Here is an 18,814-nt window from a genome sequence, read left to right as displayed (position 1 = left end):
GGCTTTATTTAAGCCTTAGAAAAATGAGAATTAAGCATAAAAGTTTGGGTTCAAAGTTCTCATTCTTCAATATTTTGAATTACTCTTACTTTTGAACATTCGGTGTTGCAGTTGAGCAATCTGATATTAGTTGATTATCATTCCTTTAGATGGGATCTGCTTTCTCTTTGAGTTGGTAGGTTTTTGTTTTGTTTTGTTTTGTTTTCCAGATAGGATCTTCCCTCACACCAGCTCTGTTGCCCAGGCTGGAGCGCAATGGCCTGATCAAAGCTCCTTGCAGCCTCAGACTCCTAGGCTAAAACAATCCTTCTGCCTCAGCTTCCCAACTACAGGCGTGCACCACCATCCCTGGCTAATTTTTTTTTTTTTTTTTAGAGATGGGGTCTTGCTATGCTGCCCAGGCTGGTTTCAAACTCCTGGCCTCAAGTGATCCTCCTGCCCCAGCCCTGCAAAGTGCTGGGGTTACTGGTGTGGGCCACCTATTTGGCCAGTCTTTTGGTAGGTTTTTAAAAAAATTTTGTCTTTAATGTTGTATTTAAGGTTTTTCCCCCTTTCATTTATCCTGTTTGGCATTTTAAAAGCCTTTTCCCTTCACAGCCTTTTTTCTTTTTTCTTTTAACCCTGGAAAATTCTAAGTCATAATTTCTTCAAATATTTCCCATCCCTCCTTTACATTTTAGTCTCTTTCTGAGACTACTATATATGGCTTTTATAACACTTCTATTTTTATCCTCCATAACTCTTATTTTTTGTCTCGGTGAGTTCTTTAACGTATTTCTTGAAATGTATTAATTTTGTAACCAACTAACCTATTTATTTATTTCAAGTATTATACTTACATTATTTCAATTATTTGCTGGTATCATTAGTTTGGCATATATAATATGATTATTTTGAATTTTGCCCAACCACCTCTAGATTGATCAGTTAAACTCAGATATTTCTATTTTACCCTGTGAATTAATATTCTTTTAGGATTATGAGCTATTCAGGGTAGTCCTGTATTCCACTAACATCTAAGCCCCACCTTGTGCGTCTCCTTCAGACAGTTAGTGTTCCCAGTCCCTCAGGGAATCTCCCTCTCTGCCTTTCTTTTAAGCACTGTCTTCCTGGGTTTACAGAGCGCAGGGGGTGTTGTGGAAGGGGGCAATGCTAAGAGGCTGACATTTGCTGTATCTGTTCTTCATCCCAGCAGAGTCAAGCTTCAGCTGATGTTACCAGCACTGAGTTGATGCTATTTTTTTGTTTGTTTTTCAGATGATCCTTCCATAGAAATATGAAAGGAAGGGAAAATAACAGAGCTGACAACCTCTGTTTAAGCCCATTCTGGTATGTGGAATACTACTACAGTATTTTGTATCTACTTCGGTAGCCTAGGCCTCTTCTGTTCTAGCTGCTGTTACCAAAAACTCAACCACCTTTGATAGCCTCAAGGGTATTTCATAGGTTTTTTTTTTTTTCCACATTAATTTCTTATATTCATCAATCTTTCCTCCGCCACTATGGTATCTCCAGAGTTGGAATCAAGAAAATAGCCTGTATTATTTTTCCAACTTCAGGTAGAGATTATTGGTACCTTTTAAAATTTCTGAGGTTCTGCTTCTAAATGTGTGCCGGGTACTTCCTTAGGGCACAGCCTGATTAAAGAAAATGATGGTAGTTTGTACTATTACACTCTTCCCAAGAATAAGAGAATTACCCCCCACCCCTGGTATTTCTCCAAAATTTCCATCAATTAATCATAGATCTGGCTGCTCTTGTTAGGATGGAAAGCCTGTTATTTCAGCAAGGCCGTCCTTACAGTCTAGTTATGGAAATGAGGCAAATCGCTTGTTCATAAAACAAAGATATATCCGAGACCCTCCCAACTAGACAGGCCTATGTTTCTGTTGACTATCTGATTGGTTGTGCAGGTTTATTTGTAACAGTTAACTGGCCCCATGAGCAAAATTCAATGACCCCTGTATGTTTTCTATAATACTCTCCTTTAACTAATTACTTGACCTTTTCAGTTATTTCCCAGAAGTGGTGAATTTTCTGCAAGACAACGGAGCTGAGATGCTGAAGGCCCCTGGGCAGACTTCTTCATGCCAATATTCACCATCCCCACAACCTGCCACCAATGCAGGGAGCCCCTTGTTAGGTTCACCAGGACCTGCCTCAAGGTACAGGCCCCTCCTTTAATAGCCCATGATCTCCGTTAGTCGGAGAGATAAGACTTATTTTGTATTAAAAATTCCTTTCTCCCTTGGCAATCCTCCTTGTCTCAATAATTGGCTCTTTGCCCAAGAGCAACTGGACCTAGGCTGAAACCCCCTTGTGGATGCCACAATAATTGAATGAAGCTTCCTGAACTGACGGCCTATGTTTTGACCTGGAATCACAGAAATCTGTGTTAGTCCAAAAGCCAGGGCTCAGCCACTTAACTATGTGTCCTTGAGCCTAGCCTATCTTTTCACGTTTGCACCTCAGTTTCCTCATCTGTAAAATGTTCTTTTGTATCTACTTCAGTAGCTGTATCAAAGTAAATGTTTGCAAAAATGTTTCATATGGAGAAAAACATTTTGCAAGTTAAATGCTTAAATCACAGAGGCATATGAGTATTTTTTCTGGCTGAGAGCCATTGTGTTAACTAGGCTGACATCTGGGTTTAATCTAAGTGTTCTTGCACTTAAACAGGCGAGTTGGGGCGTGAGGCTAGTGCTCAGCATCTAGGCCTTATTCTGAGGCAATGGGCTCCATCCAGGGCGAAGCCATGAGGTCACAGGTACTCTTCAACAGGGATTCCGCCCGCTGAACGCTAGCAGCCGAATCTCAGGAGCTCTGATCTGCACGCCGGCTCTGTAAGTCAGCCTCTGCCTCCTCTTTAATCTTTGGCCTCCGTCGGGGAAAGGCGACTCCGTCCTTCAGCCCCAATAGCACGTGCCTAGGCTGGGTCTCTGAGGGAGACCATTCGAGGACCCTAGTTGTTCCTGTGGCGCGTCTTAATGGTTCAGAACTCCAAGGTCAAAAGATTGCCCGCCATTACTAGGACACCTAGATTATATCAAGGTCGCCATAGTGCCTGTGGTATACAGCTGTTGGGGAAGACTTCCCAGAGCTCTATCTCGGGAGCGTTGATTGGCTTATTCTCATGCCAATCAAGGTTTTCTGCACAATCGGTCTTCTATCCCCACGTGTGGTGGGAACCGCTCTCTCCTTCCATAGTGAGGGTAATAAGGCAGAGACTACTGGGAAATACCACAGAGTTGCAAAGCATCTCCGGAAGTGACGTTTTGAGCCTCTTCCTCCAGTGCAGTCCAATGAACTCTTTCTTTTGGCAGCAAATTCACTCCTCGAGCCCGCCCGAAGGGAAACAGCATTTTGATTGGTTGTTTGGTCCAGAGGCACAGAGACTCACGGGAGCTTCGTCCAAGCGCTTGCCTTTATTGCCCAGTTAGCCTGTCAATCATCCCGCTCTTTTGAACGGGGCGGGAACTGGCAGCCCTTTTGGTACCGCCTCTTCCTGGGTTGAAGTGTAGCGAGGCCTCGGAGCTGGAGAGGCTGAGAACCTGCCGCGTGGGCGGGGCTGAACTGCACGGCGTAGACTATTCCTCGGCCGTGAGGCGCGGGGAGTGGCCCGAAGCTCGGGGCTGTACGGGGCGGGTCGGGGCGGAGGGCGAACCCGGGGGCGGGACCGGGGCGGGGCCGGAGGAGGCGGAAGCAGCGAGCGAGCCTAAGTCGGAGCCATACGAAGCCAGCGTCCGGGCCGGCGGAGCTTCGTCGGCGGGGTTGGCCGGGGCGGCGTGGTGCTAGAGCCTGGGCGGGCGGGCCGAGGGCCGGGGGTCAAGGCTGGGGACCGGGTGGCGGGCGGACAGGTGGCTAGTCCCTTGGGGTTGTTGGAGCGGGCTGAGCTCCGGTCCCCGCGCAGTCCGGGAGAGGATGCGACCGGGAGCCTTGGGGTGGGGCGGGTGGCGGCGACTGCAGCGCTAGCGGCGCGGGGGGTGGGCGGCGGCGGCATGAGGCGCGGGGTCGGTGTCCGCGGGAGGGTGGCGCTGCCGGCGGCCCTGCCGCTCCCGCTGCAGCTGCTCGCCGGGCTCGCCGTGCCCTGCCAGCTGGGCTCTGGCCGCTCTCGTCCCGGCCGCCGCCGGGGCTGCCGCTGGTGACCAGTCGTCACGCCGCCGGAGGCTTCACCCGCGCCCTCCCTCAGGACGCGCCAGCGGAGCTCCGGCCCTTTCGCCCCGGACGCGGAGGCCGCGCTGCGCGGGGCGAGGCCGGAAGATGGCCTGGGTGCTCAAAATGGACGAGGTGATCGAGTCCGGGCTGGTGCATGACTTCGACGCCAGCCTCTCGGGCATCGGGCAGGAGCTGGGCGCCGGCGCTTACAGCATGAGGTACTGGGCGCCCCAGGCGGGCAGAAGCCTCTGTCTCCGTGGGGAAGGCCTGCACGGCCCTGGGTGTTTGCTAGGCGTGGCTGCGCCCTGCGATGCCCGGGCCTCCCCAGCCGCGGGGTCGGAGTACTGCCGCGTGGCCGTCGGGGGCCATGGAACCCCACAGGCCTCTGCCTACCCCGGTGACTGGCGGGCGGGGGAGGGCAGCCCCCAAGCCGTTCCTGGGAGCTTCATTTTTGCTGTAAAACACGCCCCGCTGTTAGGATGGCTTGGGGTGGTGGGGGAAGGGGTTTCTTTTCCTTACGAGTGATTTACAAGCCCCATTAGAGCCGGAATACACTGCAAAAAAAAGGCAGGACTTATATTGGGAAAATACTCTTTAACGTTTTGGCATCAGTTTCTGCTGTTGCCCTACATTGTGGTCTTTTCAGGCTGCTGATTTTAACCACTTGATATTAGTAAATTACAAGTGAAAGAGTAGCAGCTGGGAGAAAACACTTTGACTTCGTTTTGTTTTTTTCATTGTCTCAAAGTGAAGTTTCTCATTTTGGGGATTACCCTCACAAGCTGTTTCCTCTTAAGAGGGTTTTAAGATGCAGTGATTGCACCACAAACAATAGTTTGTTTAGTCTCTGCTAGCAGCCATTCATTTTAATTTTGAGAGGTTGAAACAGATCTGATTTTAGTCTCAGCCCTTTATCCTTTTTAACTGTTACCGGTTTGGAAACTCTTTACTTTTTTAGCGGCTTTATTGAAATATAGTGTACTGTAATGTCCAACCGATTAATAAAGTCTGAAATTCAGTGGTTTGGCAGCTTTTCGTTAATGTGAATTAAATGTAGCTTTCTGTTCTTTAGATAAATGTCTGATGTCTTTAAAGCGCTGTACAGTTTCCCAGTAGTCTTCATACATCTCACTGCAGCTCTAAGGGAGGACAGGGAGCATAAATGTTCAGAGGAAGAAAGACTTCTGGGTCAGAGCTGGCCTGGAATGGTGGGGGCTGCTCCGTGAAGTAATTGGGCTTTTAAATCTTTAAAACTCCGGGCCATAAAGAACTCTCAGAAAGGTGGAAACGTTTCTTGGAGTGTGGAAGAGAGTGGTGGGAAGCATATTAAACTGGGAGTTCAGCCACCAGCGTCTGGCCCAGATTTGGTCTCTGCTGGTCTCCCTGAACCTGGCACCTCTTCTGTCTGCAGTTTTGTAACTTGAGGGCTCTATATGAGGTGGCTTATTTTCTAAAACAACTGTCTCAGTTGTTGAGGAAATTGAGCTACTGAAAGTCATGGGGTCACCCAAGAGGAGAGTGCTAGAGGCAGTGGTTCCCCGGTGAAAACACACTGCTCTGGTGCCATGCTGCTCCTTCCCTCCACTTGAAACAAGGGGCTTACAGTCAAGGCAGAAGAGGGCATGTGAAGGAAGTGCAATATGTGTGTCTCTTCAGTTGCTTCTCAATTATGATAAAATGAAAGTTTGCTTATTGAGGGTTATTTTGAGCTTTTACATTTTTCTAGGATTTTATTTGAACCATACTTTGTTTTAGTGTTGATTTGGCTAACTTATATAATTAACTTCTTTATATGTTTTATTTCTGTGAAAAGGACATAAAATCTTGAGGATTTTAAACCTTTCCCTGACCTTGTTCTTAAAGTAATGCCTGACATCTTTGTAATTGTGTGTCATCTACAACATTCTTCATGAGGGAGCTTTTTTCCTTGAATGTTTTTGGTTGTGTCATTTAATTTTCAAGTAAATATGAAGATGAATACCATTTTTAAGGAGCTTACTTAAATATCTTTTCATATTTAACTGAGTCTTCAAAAACCAAGAGATGAGAGTGCTTGCTGCTTGCAAATTATTTGAAAATCTCAAACTTAGAAATTCCAAAAGTCTGAAGAAGGCTTTAGGCTGCTACAGGCCTCCTTAACATTGCCATTGCACTTTCCACGGTGCTGGATCCCTGAGAGGTGGAGTGTCCGGAAGTGGCACACTCATTCTCCAGTATGAGCATTCTGTCTCCTTTTCTGGCATGTAATGGGAAGGAAGGCTTATTTATTTCATTTGTTCTCTGTTAAATTCAAGAAATAAACTTGAGGAAATTATTGGAAAAATGATTTCTTGATTAAAATTTTCTTTGTGGACATCTTTCCATTTGTCTTTCAAAGTGAGTTATGCTTACTGTATTTACTTTTTGGATAGCTTTAAACAAGAGGTATTTCTTGAGACTGCTTTCAGGGAATGGTTTCCTCGGCTTTTAGGAAGATGGCTTGAAAGAAAGAAAGTTTTTCTCTATATGACATGACTTAATAGCTAGGGTGGGCATGGTGGTGCACACCTGTAGTCCCAGCCACTGGGGAGGCTGAGGCTGGAGGATCACTTTAGCCCAGCCAGGAGTTCAAGACTGTAGTGCACAATAATTGAGCCTGTGAATAGCCACTGCACTCCAGCCTGGGTAACATAAAGAGACCCCATTTCTTAAAAAAAAAAAAACAAAAACAAAGTAGGAAAAATATATTTGCACAAAGTAATGTAGGCTGATAGTACTGGGGCTATGTTGAGGCTAATTTTTGGTACTACCTTTGCTGCTTCCCTTTTTTCTTTTGCCTCTGGTTCTCATTTTGTGTATATGTGTTCAGTGTGTACTGTTGTGCCACACTTGCATGTGAGATGTGAACTGCAGATTCTATTTGAAATAAGGCAGGTCATAAATATTTTTAAAATCTTGGTAACTGGCTGGGCATGGTGGCTTGCATCTGTAACCCCAACACTTTGGGAAGCCAAGGTGGGAGGATAACTTGAGGCTGGGAGTTAAAGACCAGCCTGGGTAACATAGCAAGACCCTCGTCTCTACAAAAAATTTTTAAAAAAACAAAAAGAACCAGGCAAGTAGTGCATACCTGTAGTCCCAGCTACTTGGGAGGCTGAGGGAAAGGGATTGCTTGGGCCCAGGAGTTTATGTGGCTTAATGCATTTGTTATATTGAACCATTCTACGATGTATATGTGTCAGAACATTGTGTTGTATGTGATAAATGCATACAATGTTACATGTTAATTTAAAAATTAAAATTAAAAAGTCAGGTTACAGACCCTGTAAGATAACAGGAAAATTTTAACTTAGATTAGTGTTGAGTTAGTGAAAGATTAGTAAGAATAAGGTTTATTATGTAGCTATTAAAAGCTGATGATTTTTTTGGTCTCATGCTAAAACAGACTGTCCCTGAGTAGGTGACATATATTTTGGAAGTACAGATGGGACTGTATAATGGTTCGACTTACAATTTTTGGTGTGAAAGCAATACACATTCAGTAGAAACACAGGAGAAATGGTACTTTGTATTTTGAATTTTGATCTTTTCCCAGACTAGTGACATATGCGGGTATGATACTCTCTCATGATGTTGGGCAGTGGCAGTTAGCCACAGCTCCCAGTCAACTGCAGCCAGTACTCTACAGTTTATTGTGTTGCCAAATGATTTTGCCCAACTATAGGCTAATGTAAGTGTTTTGAGCACGTTTATGGTAGGCTAGGCTAGCTGTGATATAGTTTGGGCGTACTAGATGTATTTTCAGCTTATTAATATAATGGGGCTTATTGGGACTTTACAGTTGAGGATCTGTATAGAAAATTTCGAGGATCAGTGAAATTTTAAAAATATATTATGAGTGGTACTTGAAAATACTTTCAGAATAAAACTCATTTCCAGGTTTAAAATCTTTTTCTGGATTTAATCTTATCTGTAGCACAGGAAAGAATTTAGCAAATTACTTATTTAAAAATCTGTTTATTTCAGATTATAGTGTCCACATTGGTTTTTAAATTTATTAAAGCAGTGGGGGACAAAACTTTTCTGTAAAGGGCTAGATAGTAAATATTTTAGGCTTTGTAGGCAGTATAGACTATCACTTTTTTTTTTTTTTTTTTTTATTACAACCCCTTTAAAAATGTAAAACCATTCTTAGCTCCTGGCTGGCAGGATTTGGCTCTTGGGCCATAGTTTGCCAATCCCTGCTTTAAAGGATGGAGTCTAATACAGCAATGTACTTTGCCTTGGAAAAGGATTTGCCGAGTATTGAAATCTTACACTGAAGAAGTTATTTTTATGTAAACTAAGAACTATCTCAGCTAATCTACATAATTCTATTGTTTGTCCATAGATCTTTATTGTGTTCAGTTTTTAATTATTATTTAAGATAATAATTAGGGTGGTTTTCCACCCCCCACCCCTTACCCCAAGCTTCAGTATAGTGTATATCCTTCAATTAGGGCTGTTTGAAACTTGAAAATTTATTTATATGGTCTCATAAACTTGATATGTTTCCATCACAGCCGCACTGTTGATTTGCCAGGATACACTTAAACATTTGCTGTTGGTGGAATACCATCTGATGCTTCATCTTATCTTATCTTTTTTTTTTTTTTTTTTTGGCTGTAGGTTCTGTAACTTAATTTGGAAGAAGCTCTGTAACATTTTGCTTGTTTTGGGACATATCTAATAGTTGGATATGAAACTGTTAGCCTTTGGTGATGGAGTCCTTTTTTAATTTTTAACTCAGTTTTTTTAAGATTTAAAATTTTTTGCCTTGATATTAACTATGCCAAAACTAGTTTTTACTCATCATATATTAGTAGTTGAACTTTTTAACTTAAAAAAATACTTCTCATTTTGAAATTTTGTTACAAAAATAATGTAGAGAGCTCACATATATGCCCTTCTCCCAGCTTCTCTTACATTAGTAGAGTGTAGTTTTCAAAATCTGGAAATGAGCCTTGATGCAGTACTATTTTTTTTTTTTTTTTTTTTTTTTGAGACAGTCTCACTTTGTTTCCCGGGTGTGAGTGAGTGCCATGGCGTCAGCCTAGCTCACAGCAACCTCAAACTCCTGGGCTCAAGCAATCCTCCTGCCTCAGCCTCCCGAGTAGCTGGGACTACAGGCATGCGCCACCATGCCCAGCTAATTTTTTTTTTCTATATATATTTTTTAGCTGTCCAAATCATTTCTTTCTATTTTTGGTAGAGACGGGGTCTCGCTCTTGCTCAGGCTGGTCTCGAACTCCTGAGCTCAAACCATCCTCCCGCCTCACCCTCTCAGAGTGCTAGGATTACAGGCGTGAGCTACCGCACCCAGCCACTATTCTCTAAAGTACAAAATTTTATTTGGATTTCCCAGTTTTCCCCGTTGTCCTTTTTCTAATCCAGGATCCCATATTGCATTTAGTTTTTATCCTGTGACAGTTTTTAGTTTTTCCTTCTCATGTGATTTTGACAGTTCTGATGTGTAGTAGTCTAAACTGTTGTTTTTAAACATGTAAATTGTTTTGGAAGCAAAAGATAAAATATGCTTGTGATTGGTATTTAGCCTTGAAAGGATCTGTATCGTTTTAGCAGTGATTTTGAGTCGAGTAGGACCACTGTGTCATTTGTTTAGGGATTACTTTGTCTTAATCCATCTGAATTAAATTGGATGCTGTATATTTTGTAGTCACTTAATAATGAAAGTATCAGGAAATTTTAACATACTTAATTTATTTAAAATAATAATTGCAAACCATTGTGTATTACTATAATTTTTTTATTAAAAAAATTTTCCAAAACAAAAAACTTAGCGAGAAGAGTAGCATTGTTTTACGTTTTTTTGCAAATCTCTTAAATGTCTGGCTCAGTGAGAGACTGGTGGATTCTCGTATCTGTTATTGGAATATATTGTTTTGGTTGATGTATGAAGAAAATCAGCCTCAGGAGGATAAGTGGTTGGAAAAAAGGAAATTACATTACTAGCCCTTTCAGGTAATTGTGGATATTTTTTGGTGCTACACCAACACTTGACAAATGGTAGTAGTTTTTTAAAAAGTTTAGTTGCAGTGTGGAATCTGAAACTAGATCAGATCAGTGTACTTTTTGTACTCTCTTACGTTAGAATAGATTGGTCTGTCTTGCACTTCGATTGGATCTCTTATCCTGTATAATTTTGAAATATGCATGCATTGGTCATTTGGAAAATAGTGGTTTCCTGAGTTATGCACATCTTCCAAATGTTGACACTTTCATTATCAAAAAATCTTATTAGGCCAGCGCGGTGGCTCACGCCTGTAATCTAGCACTCTGGGAGGCCGAGGTGGGAGGATCGCTCGAGCTCAGGAGTTCAAGACCAGCCTGAGCAAGAGTGAGACCACTGTCTCTACTAAAAATAGAAAGAAATTATATGGACAACTAAAAATATATATAGAAAAAATTAGCCGGGAATGGTGGCGCATGCCTGTAGTCCCAGCTACTCGGGAGGCTGAGGCAGGAGGATCACTTGAGCCCAGGAGTTTGAGGTTGCTGTGAGCTAGGCTGATGACACAGCACTCTAGCCCGGGCAACAGAGTGAGGGGCAACAGAGTGAGACTCTGTCTCAAAAAAAAAAAAAATCCTATTAATGTTGCTACCATCTCATCGGAGAAAGTACATGGTGGAGGACTCAAAGATTTTATAATTGCCAATGAATACCATTAGTTATTTTCTTATAATGAGAGACTCACTTTATTCATTTTTTCGGAAATTACTGTGAAATATCCAGGTATGAATAGTCGTAGTTTTTCTTTCAAGTAAAAATAATGTGCCATGAAAAAAACTGCTAGATCAGCTCACAAGATCAAACACTTGCACAAGAGCTTTTCCTTGAGACAACCATCGCATTTAGGTGTGCGGCAGAAATACATTATACCCATCCAAGGACCAATATTTAACAAAATTAAATATCTTTTACTGTGTTTGGCATTCATGAAGAATGAATGGACTATTGGTATGGTTTGGTGCCATTGCCTCGATTCTTGATAAGGCACCAGCAGTTTTAACCACCACTGGTTTTGTGATGTAAGTGTAAATGTATACAAAGTAAAAAAGGCAAATAATGCTTTAGTATTGCTCTGAAAATAGTCTTGACCTCTTGAAACCCCCGAAAAAGTCTTAGATCCCCCCCGGATTCTATGGACCTGTTTAATGTATGCTTAGAGTTTAGGTACTTTAAATATTTTTTCCTGAGTTTATAAACAAACCCATTGTTAGAGCTTAAAGAAGTTAAGTAACAGAGCTGGGATTTGAAACTCCAGAACTGGGGTTTGACCTCCACTCCTTTCCACTGCATTCTTAGGTTGCCTACCAGTTAGTAGTTGAAACGTTTTCTCAGTGTACATAGAACATGATCTTTCTGGTTAGGAGGAAAGTTGGGAATGTTGTTCTTATTGTTGTATCTTTTTTCTTCCAAGACCTTGCTGGACTTCTTAGTTCTAATAATTTGTAGGATTTCAGATTTTCTGTGTAGTTAGACAATATCTTTAAGTAATGATAGATTTGTTTCTTCCTGTGTAATTCTTTTTTTTTTTTTTGCCTTTGTGGGCTGGCTAGGGCTTCAGTGTAGTATTGTTTATGAGCACTAAAAACTTGAATTTTTAGTCTTCTTACCAATTTTAGAGAGAACGCTTCCAAAGTTTCACAAATAGGTTGTCTGTGTTCCCTGATGAGATTGTTCCTTAATTTCCTTTTTGGTACTTCTGTTATTTTTTTTTTTTTTTAAATCAAGGCTATATTAATTTCAAGTGAGTTGGAACTTTCCTATGGGCTAAAATTTTTGGTATGAGGTGTTTATTCAAGGTTGTATAAGTCTCACCTTGACAACAGCCTGGATTTGGTGATTTTAACTTTGTTTTAATGAGTAAATGTTTGACTACACATGTAATTTATTTAATGGACATGAGGATATTCTGATTTTGAGTGTCTTAGTTGTGGTTGGTTCATGACTTTGGCAGTTGAGTATGGCCATCCTGCTGCTCAGTAGTTACACTGTGGTGTCCTCATTCATTCCCTCCCTCTTCTAGAAGGCTTGATGACTCTTCTTCCTTAGATGAACAACTCTTCCTCCTATGCCTGTTTTCAGCTGATTCCCTTGGTACTTTACTGATAAAACTGAATTTCCACATACCGTATGGCTTATGAGTTTTTCTGTGATGTATTTAGGTGTGGATTTCTTTTTACTTATCCTGATTTGGTCATTTGGACTTCCTGAATCAGTGAATTGATCTATTTTATTAATTCTGGAATTTGCTCAGCCTTTATATCTTTAAATATTGCATCTGCTCTATTTCTTCTGGGACTTCAATGTAAAATCTTACTTTGTCCTTTCTTAACTTCTGTGTTTCCCCTCATTTCCCTCTCTGTGCTGCCTTCTGGATAACTTCTTTCTACCTATGTTCTAGTTTCCTTAGTTAGTCTTAACTTTTGTCTGACTTGTTTAATTTTGGCAATTTTATTTTACAGTTCTATTTATTTTTCAGTTTTGTTTTCCCTTAAAGGTTTCTGTTCCTTACAGAACTTTTTAGGCTTGTCTTTTATTTCTTTAAACAGAGTAAGCATAATTTTATAATTTGGGTCTGATAATTCCAGCATCTGAAGTCTTTGGTTTATTTCCAGTAGGGAAAATAGGAATCACTTAGATGTTTCAAGCAGAGAGAGATTAAGTAAAGTATTTGATTGCAAAGGTGCTGGAAGGGTTGGGGGAGGAGGGTGTGTACCACGCCCTGGTGTGTACCTGATGTGTAACACACTAGAAGGACTGGGGGAGGAGGCATGGCTGCTAATCCCCTGAAATTTCCGGGAACCACAGTCTGTGTGGCTGCCTGCCTTTGTGTCTGGCTTTTCCCTTTCCCACTCGTAATTCCCACCAGTGCCTTCCCTTTGGAGCAACCCGACTAGACTCGAGCTAGCAAGAAGTCTTCTATGTGTAGTTTTAGGCCTCCAACCTTCTGCAACAGAGGCAGAAAAGAGCTGAATACCAACAAACAGAATCTGGTATTGGATATATGCCATCTGTTATTTGTGCTGTTGGTTTTTGCTCCTAGAGTCTTGTTTGTGCTTTTATGCCTGGCTATTTTTGGGTGCTAGCATTTCAGAATTACTTGGGACGATTTGATACCTTAGCCTTTTCATTTGCTTGTCAACCCCCTGGGAACCCTACCTGTCAATGACCAGCCTGGAGAAGCTATCTGGTACTGGAAGCCCATGCAAAATCTTGCTTACTTTCTCTTCACCCTTACCCTGCGCATCTGGCTCTTTCCATCCAGTTTAATGTGGACAGGCATATCCTAGACCCGGAAGGCCACCAAAACCACAACACAGCTTTGTGTTTCACTCTTTTGGTAGCTCTTCAATGCTTTTATGAATATATGTGTAATAATGTAGCTTTTGTTTATTTCTTGTTCTCAGTGGGGTAGAGGTTGGTCTAAATTACTTAGCCTGTCATTATTAAATATTCATTTATCTATGTTATTTCCATTTTGGTTTTTTTCCTGTCTCTTAAATTCTTTAGAATTTTCATTTAGCTTCCAGATATGTTTTAGCTATCTTGTCATTAAGAAAAATTCAAATTTTAACTTTTTGAAAACTATTACAGTCATATAGTTACATTTAAAAGCAATGAAGGGTGTATGATGATGTCTCCCCCTCACACTAGTGTCTCCCAGTCATTCATTTGTCCTCCCTGAAGGCATCTTAACATTGCTAGATTTTTAGGTGTCCAGATAGTTTTTTATACTTACATTTGATCGAGCTTGTTGTGATTGCCAAGTGTTCTGTAGCATCCTAATTTTGGGTGCTAACCTATGTTAAAATTTGCCAACATGTAGATCTTTCAGTTTTGCCTTACAAAATGCATGATTTGGTTTTATGTATTTTGAGACTATGAGTTTAATACATTGTAGGATCAAGACTGTTGTAGCTTTCTGGTAGGTTTTTTTATTCAGACATGTCCTACTTACTTTAATTCAATTTTAGAATCTGTCTTTAATACTCAAAAGTCTGTTTCCATTTATGGATTACAAAAACCATCAAATATTAGGATTTTCTTAGGTTCACCATAGAAATTATAATCTTAAATTTTCTGGAGACCTAGTTTTCCATTTTATTAATAATCAATTTTTTAATTAATTTTTTTAATTGATTTTTTTGGGAAGCAGAGCCCTGGCCAGAAGCCAGGCACCTGCGCTTCCTTTTTTTTTTTTAAGAGATAGGGTCTTGCTCTGTCACTCAGCTGAAGTGCAGTGATGTGGTCATAGTTCACTGCAGCCTCAAACTCCTGAGCTCAAACAATCTTCCCATCTCAGCCTACCAAGTAGCTAGTACTGTAGACTGTCACCACTATGCCCAGCTAATTTAAAAAAAATATTTTTTTGTAGAGACAATCTTGCTGTGTTGCCCAGGCTGGTCTCTAACTCCTGGCCTCAAGTGATCCTCCTGCCTCAGCCTTCCAGAGTCCTAGGATTACAGGCATGAGCCACTGTGCCTGGCCTCAGTTGATTATTAATGTTATGATTAGTGTATTGATTCAGCACATGTTTGGACTCCTTTGTGTTAGATGCTGGGGTCAGTAAGTGAAGAAGTAAGTTTTGGGGGTTATATACTTATAGGGGATACAAGCTTAATAAGTCATGTATATTGCTGGAAAGCGATAAGAGCTGTATGTAGAGCAGGGTAAAGGAAATTGGGAGTGTGGGTGGGAGGATTGTAGTGTCAAGCTCTCTTTGAGAAAGTGACGTTGGAATGAAATGAGCCATTAGGACATCCATTAGAAGAGCCACTGTAAAGACCCTGGAAAAGGCATGCACAGAGGCTAGCTAGTGTGGCTGGGGCAGGGGGAATGAGGGTGACTAGGAGAGAGGGGGTGAGGAACAGGTTGAGTAGGCCTTGTAGGATTTTGTAAGGACCCTGGTTGAAAGTGAACTGATGGAGAGTTCAGAGGAATGAAATGATCTGACTTCTGTTTGAAAAGAATCATTGGTTGCTGTGCTGATTGGAATGCATTTTCTTTCTAATTAAGTAAAAAGTTAATTGGGAATTCAATGGCAAGTGATTTTTAGGTGTTTATGTGTTAAGTTTGTTCAGTAGTCATTTAGCACCTGCCATGAGCATAGTATTTCCTCTGTGGATTATTGAGGCTATAACCAAGTGAATAAAAAGGTGGTTATCTTCTAGGGCCAGAAGCATATACAACTTCATAATCTATATGTGATAATTTATGAATATCGATTCTCATGCAGTCTTACGTCTTGTTTTGATGACCTATATCTAATGATCAACCCAAGACGTTAGCATTAAAATCTTAAAATTACTCTCCATATCATTTTTCAGTATAATTAACCAATACTTCTGAGTCACAGCTCTCATCTCATTCTTTTCTTTCTCACCAAGAGGGATTTAAATGCTTACATATGTATGGCATAAGAATATGCAATATATATTTTTAGCCAGGTGTGGTGGTTCATGCCTGTAATCCCAACACTTTGGGAGGCCGAGTTAGGAGGATTGCTTGCAGCCAGGAATTTGAGACTAGCCTAGGCAACATAGTGAGACCCATCTCCCCCCCAAAAAAAAAATTTTTTTTTAAATTATTCGGGCTTGTTGGCGTGCACCTGTAATCCCAGCTACTCAGGGGGCTGAGGTAGGAGGATCCCTTGAGCTCAGGAATTAAAGGTTACAGTGAGCTATGATTATACCACTGCACTCCTGCCTGGGGAACAGAGTGAGAGCTTTTCTCTAAAAAAAAAACAAAAACAACACACAGTATATATTTTCATCTACCCTAGAGCCATTTTTGACTATTGTGACGTGTTTTTTTTATAAAGAGCTACTAATTCTTGAAATACTATTTGAATTCTCCTGAAAAGTTTTTATGTCTGCCCCCAAAGCAGGAACTTAGGTGGGACAAAATCTCCAACGTGTGGAGGACTCTGGGAGGGTTGGAGACCATTGCAAACCATGTGGTCCTTGGTTATGCTTGTATACTTAGGAGTGTTTTGATGATTCCTGGGTATAAATAAAAGAGAGGGAGGAGACTTAGTAGATGATTTAGTGTCTTTCAAAATCAGTACAGTGCTTTAATAGAAATATACGTGGTGAGGAGGGAATGCAGGTAGAATACTGTTCTTTCCCAGGGTTTCCCTCCCATTTTATTTGTTTCCAATTTTTTGTATTTGTCTTAAGACTGAGTTAATACATTTTGGTTTTTAATTGAAGTGGGCTACCCAAATATCTGTGTCAACGGCTTATAGGAAATTAAAAGAGAAAATAAGCAATTTAAGTAAGTCCCTGTTCTTAGTGTTGATATAGTAGTTATTCACTTGGATATTTTATTGTTAATATTATTTTACTTTTTATTGAAGAATGATTATATAAGAGTTAACATGATATAAATGTACAGCTCATGAAATTATCTCAAAAACAAATAATCATCCTCTATGCATTAATGATGGGAATGTAAAATGGTGTAGGCTCTTTGGGAAACCGTTTGGCAGTTTCCCAAAAAGTTAAACAGAGTTATCATATGACCCAGTAATTCCATTCATAGGTATACACCCAAGAGAATTGAAATCATGTCTACACAAATACATATGAAAGTGCTCACATAGTATTATTCATAATAGCCAAAAAATTGAGACAACCCAAATGTTTATCACCTGATGAATGGATGCCAAATATGGTATGTCCATACAATGAAGCTATAAAAAGCAGTGAAGTGCCAGCCATGGTGGCCTGTGCCTGTAGTCCCAGCTATTTGGGAGGCTGAAGCAGGAGGACCCTTGACTCTAGTAGTGCCAATCTAGCCTGGGCAACATAGCAAGACCTTGTCTCTGGAAAAAAAAGAGAAAGGAATGAAATACTAATACATTTTACAACATAGATGGCCCTTGAAACATGCTTAAGTGAAAGAAACCAGTCATAAAAAGACCACATAGTTATATGATTACTTTTGCATTCAATGTCCAAAATAGGCAAATCTGTAGGGACAGAAAGTATAACAGTGGTTGCCAGGGGCTGAGTGGGTCAGGGCTGGAATAGTGAGTGACTACTAATGGGTACAGGATTTCTTTTTGAGGTGAGAAAATGTTCTTCAGTTAGGTACTGGTGATGGTTGCACAACCCTCTGACTATACTAAATTCTAAAAACCACTGAATTATATACTTAAAAAGGGTGACTTTTATGGTATGTAAGTTATATCTCAATAAAGCTGTTATCGACAACAGAAAAACCAAACACGTCCATGTTTGTTTAAATCCAGGTTGACAGAATATAGACAGCACCCCAGAAGACCCCTGTATCTCACTCCCAATCAATGCCCCGAATTATTCTTGAGGGGAAAGTAGCAGCTGTTTCTTTTGCCTCTCAGAAGGAGCCATTGTTTTAGACTAGGCATGAAGCTTTATGTTCTCAGCCCTTGCCAGGCCTAGCAGGGAATGTTTTGTAAAGCACAATTTTAATCAAATGCATCTTTGTAATTGCATGGTGCCAGTGTGACCTACCTTTGGCAGCATTAATAGTTCCTGCCTTTTAAAACAGGTAGCTATGCACTCTTGACTTGTTCTTTTTTTTTTATTGTAGAAATAATTTGGAATTTAAAGTTTTTAAAGAATTTTTAAAAATACCATATATATTATCAACCCCATCTGTTACTTTTATCAGTAGCATGGAGTTTATTAACCACTACTAATTTTATACACTTAATCATAGCTACCCTGCCCCTCCCCCCACTAGAGATATGTGTTAAAACTATCCATTAGGTGAACCAGATCAGCATTAATAGTTCTTTTACTCTCTGTACAATTTCTGATCTGAAATTTTAAAAGAAACTACCCCTAAATGTTTACATGTTTTTAAATATTTTAAACCCAAAGTAAGATCAGTGTTGATTTTTTTGCTTTTCAGTGATGTCTTGGCATTGCCCATTTTCAAGCAGGAAGATTCCAGCCTTCCATTGGATGGTGAAACTAAACACCCACCCTTTCAGTATGTGATGTGTGCTGCAACATCGCCAGCAGTAAAACTGCATGATGAAACGCTCACCTACTTGAACCAAGGTTAGTATGGCTATCTCATATTTTAACACGCAAGAATTTACAAAAATCCAAAATAAATGTTTTGGCATTGTAGCCTAGATTACTGGTAAAAATTTAAGATTAGTTTCTTTTTCTTAAATTTTACAACATCAGTTAATGAAAATTGTACAAATTTTACCGTGAGCCAACAGTAATAGTTTGTATAAACTGATTTGCATTAAAGAGGGTCTGTGAAGAAGGATTTATTACAGAGTTTTTCAGACATAATCCAAAGGAGGAACAAGTAGGAAAAAGTGTCAGTTATTTCTAAGGACAGTTGTTTCAGTATGGAACTTGAAAATGAATCAGAAGTCCAGCTGGCAAGGAACCTGGATCTTAAACATAAAGCAGTTTTGTGCTGAAAATAGACTTAAGCTGCACCAAGATGGGGTCTGGCTAAATAAACTGTGTCGAATTTTATCTTCCCGTATCTTATTTATACTTTATGTCAGCATGTTACATTTTGGTGACATGAAAGAGTGGGCAGGATGGAAAAAATGTGGTAGAGTTTACCTTTGGAAAATATAAGGGATTTTTTTTAGGT

At 40.6% G+C, this 18,814-nt stretch overlaps 1 protein-coding gene across 2 annotated transcripts in view; it reads left to right on the top strand.

Moving 5' to 3' along the window:
- Positions 1-3,792: 3,792 nt before the first annotated feature.
- Positions 3,793-18,814, top strand: part of UBP1 (upstream binding protein 1) — a 53,976-nt gene continuing 38,954 nt past the window's right edge. For both annotated transcript variants that reach the window (XM_069475474.1, XM_069475473.1), the window contains exons 1-2: positions 3,793-4,373; positions 18,101-18,252. In XM_069475474.1, the coding sequence (XP_069331575.1) occupies positions 4,261-4,373; positions 18,101-18,252 (265 nt within the window). In that variant the 5' untranslated portion in view covers positions 3,793-4,260. The remainder of the gene's footprint in view (positions 4,374-18,100; positions 18,253-18,814) is intronic.

This window comes from Eulemur rufifrons, chromosome 7 (genome assembly GCF_041146395.1).
Source record: "Eulemur rufifrons isolate Redbay chromosome 7, OSU_ERuf_1, whole genome shotgun sequence".
Lineage (NCBI taxonomy): Eukaryota > Metazoa > Chordata > Mammalia > Primates > Lemuridae > Eulemur > Eulemur rufifrons.
The sequence above is the reverse complement of the archived record's forward strand: the minus strand, read 5'-3'. Positions and strand labels throughout refer to the sequence as shown.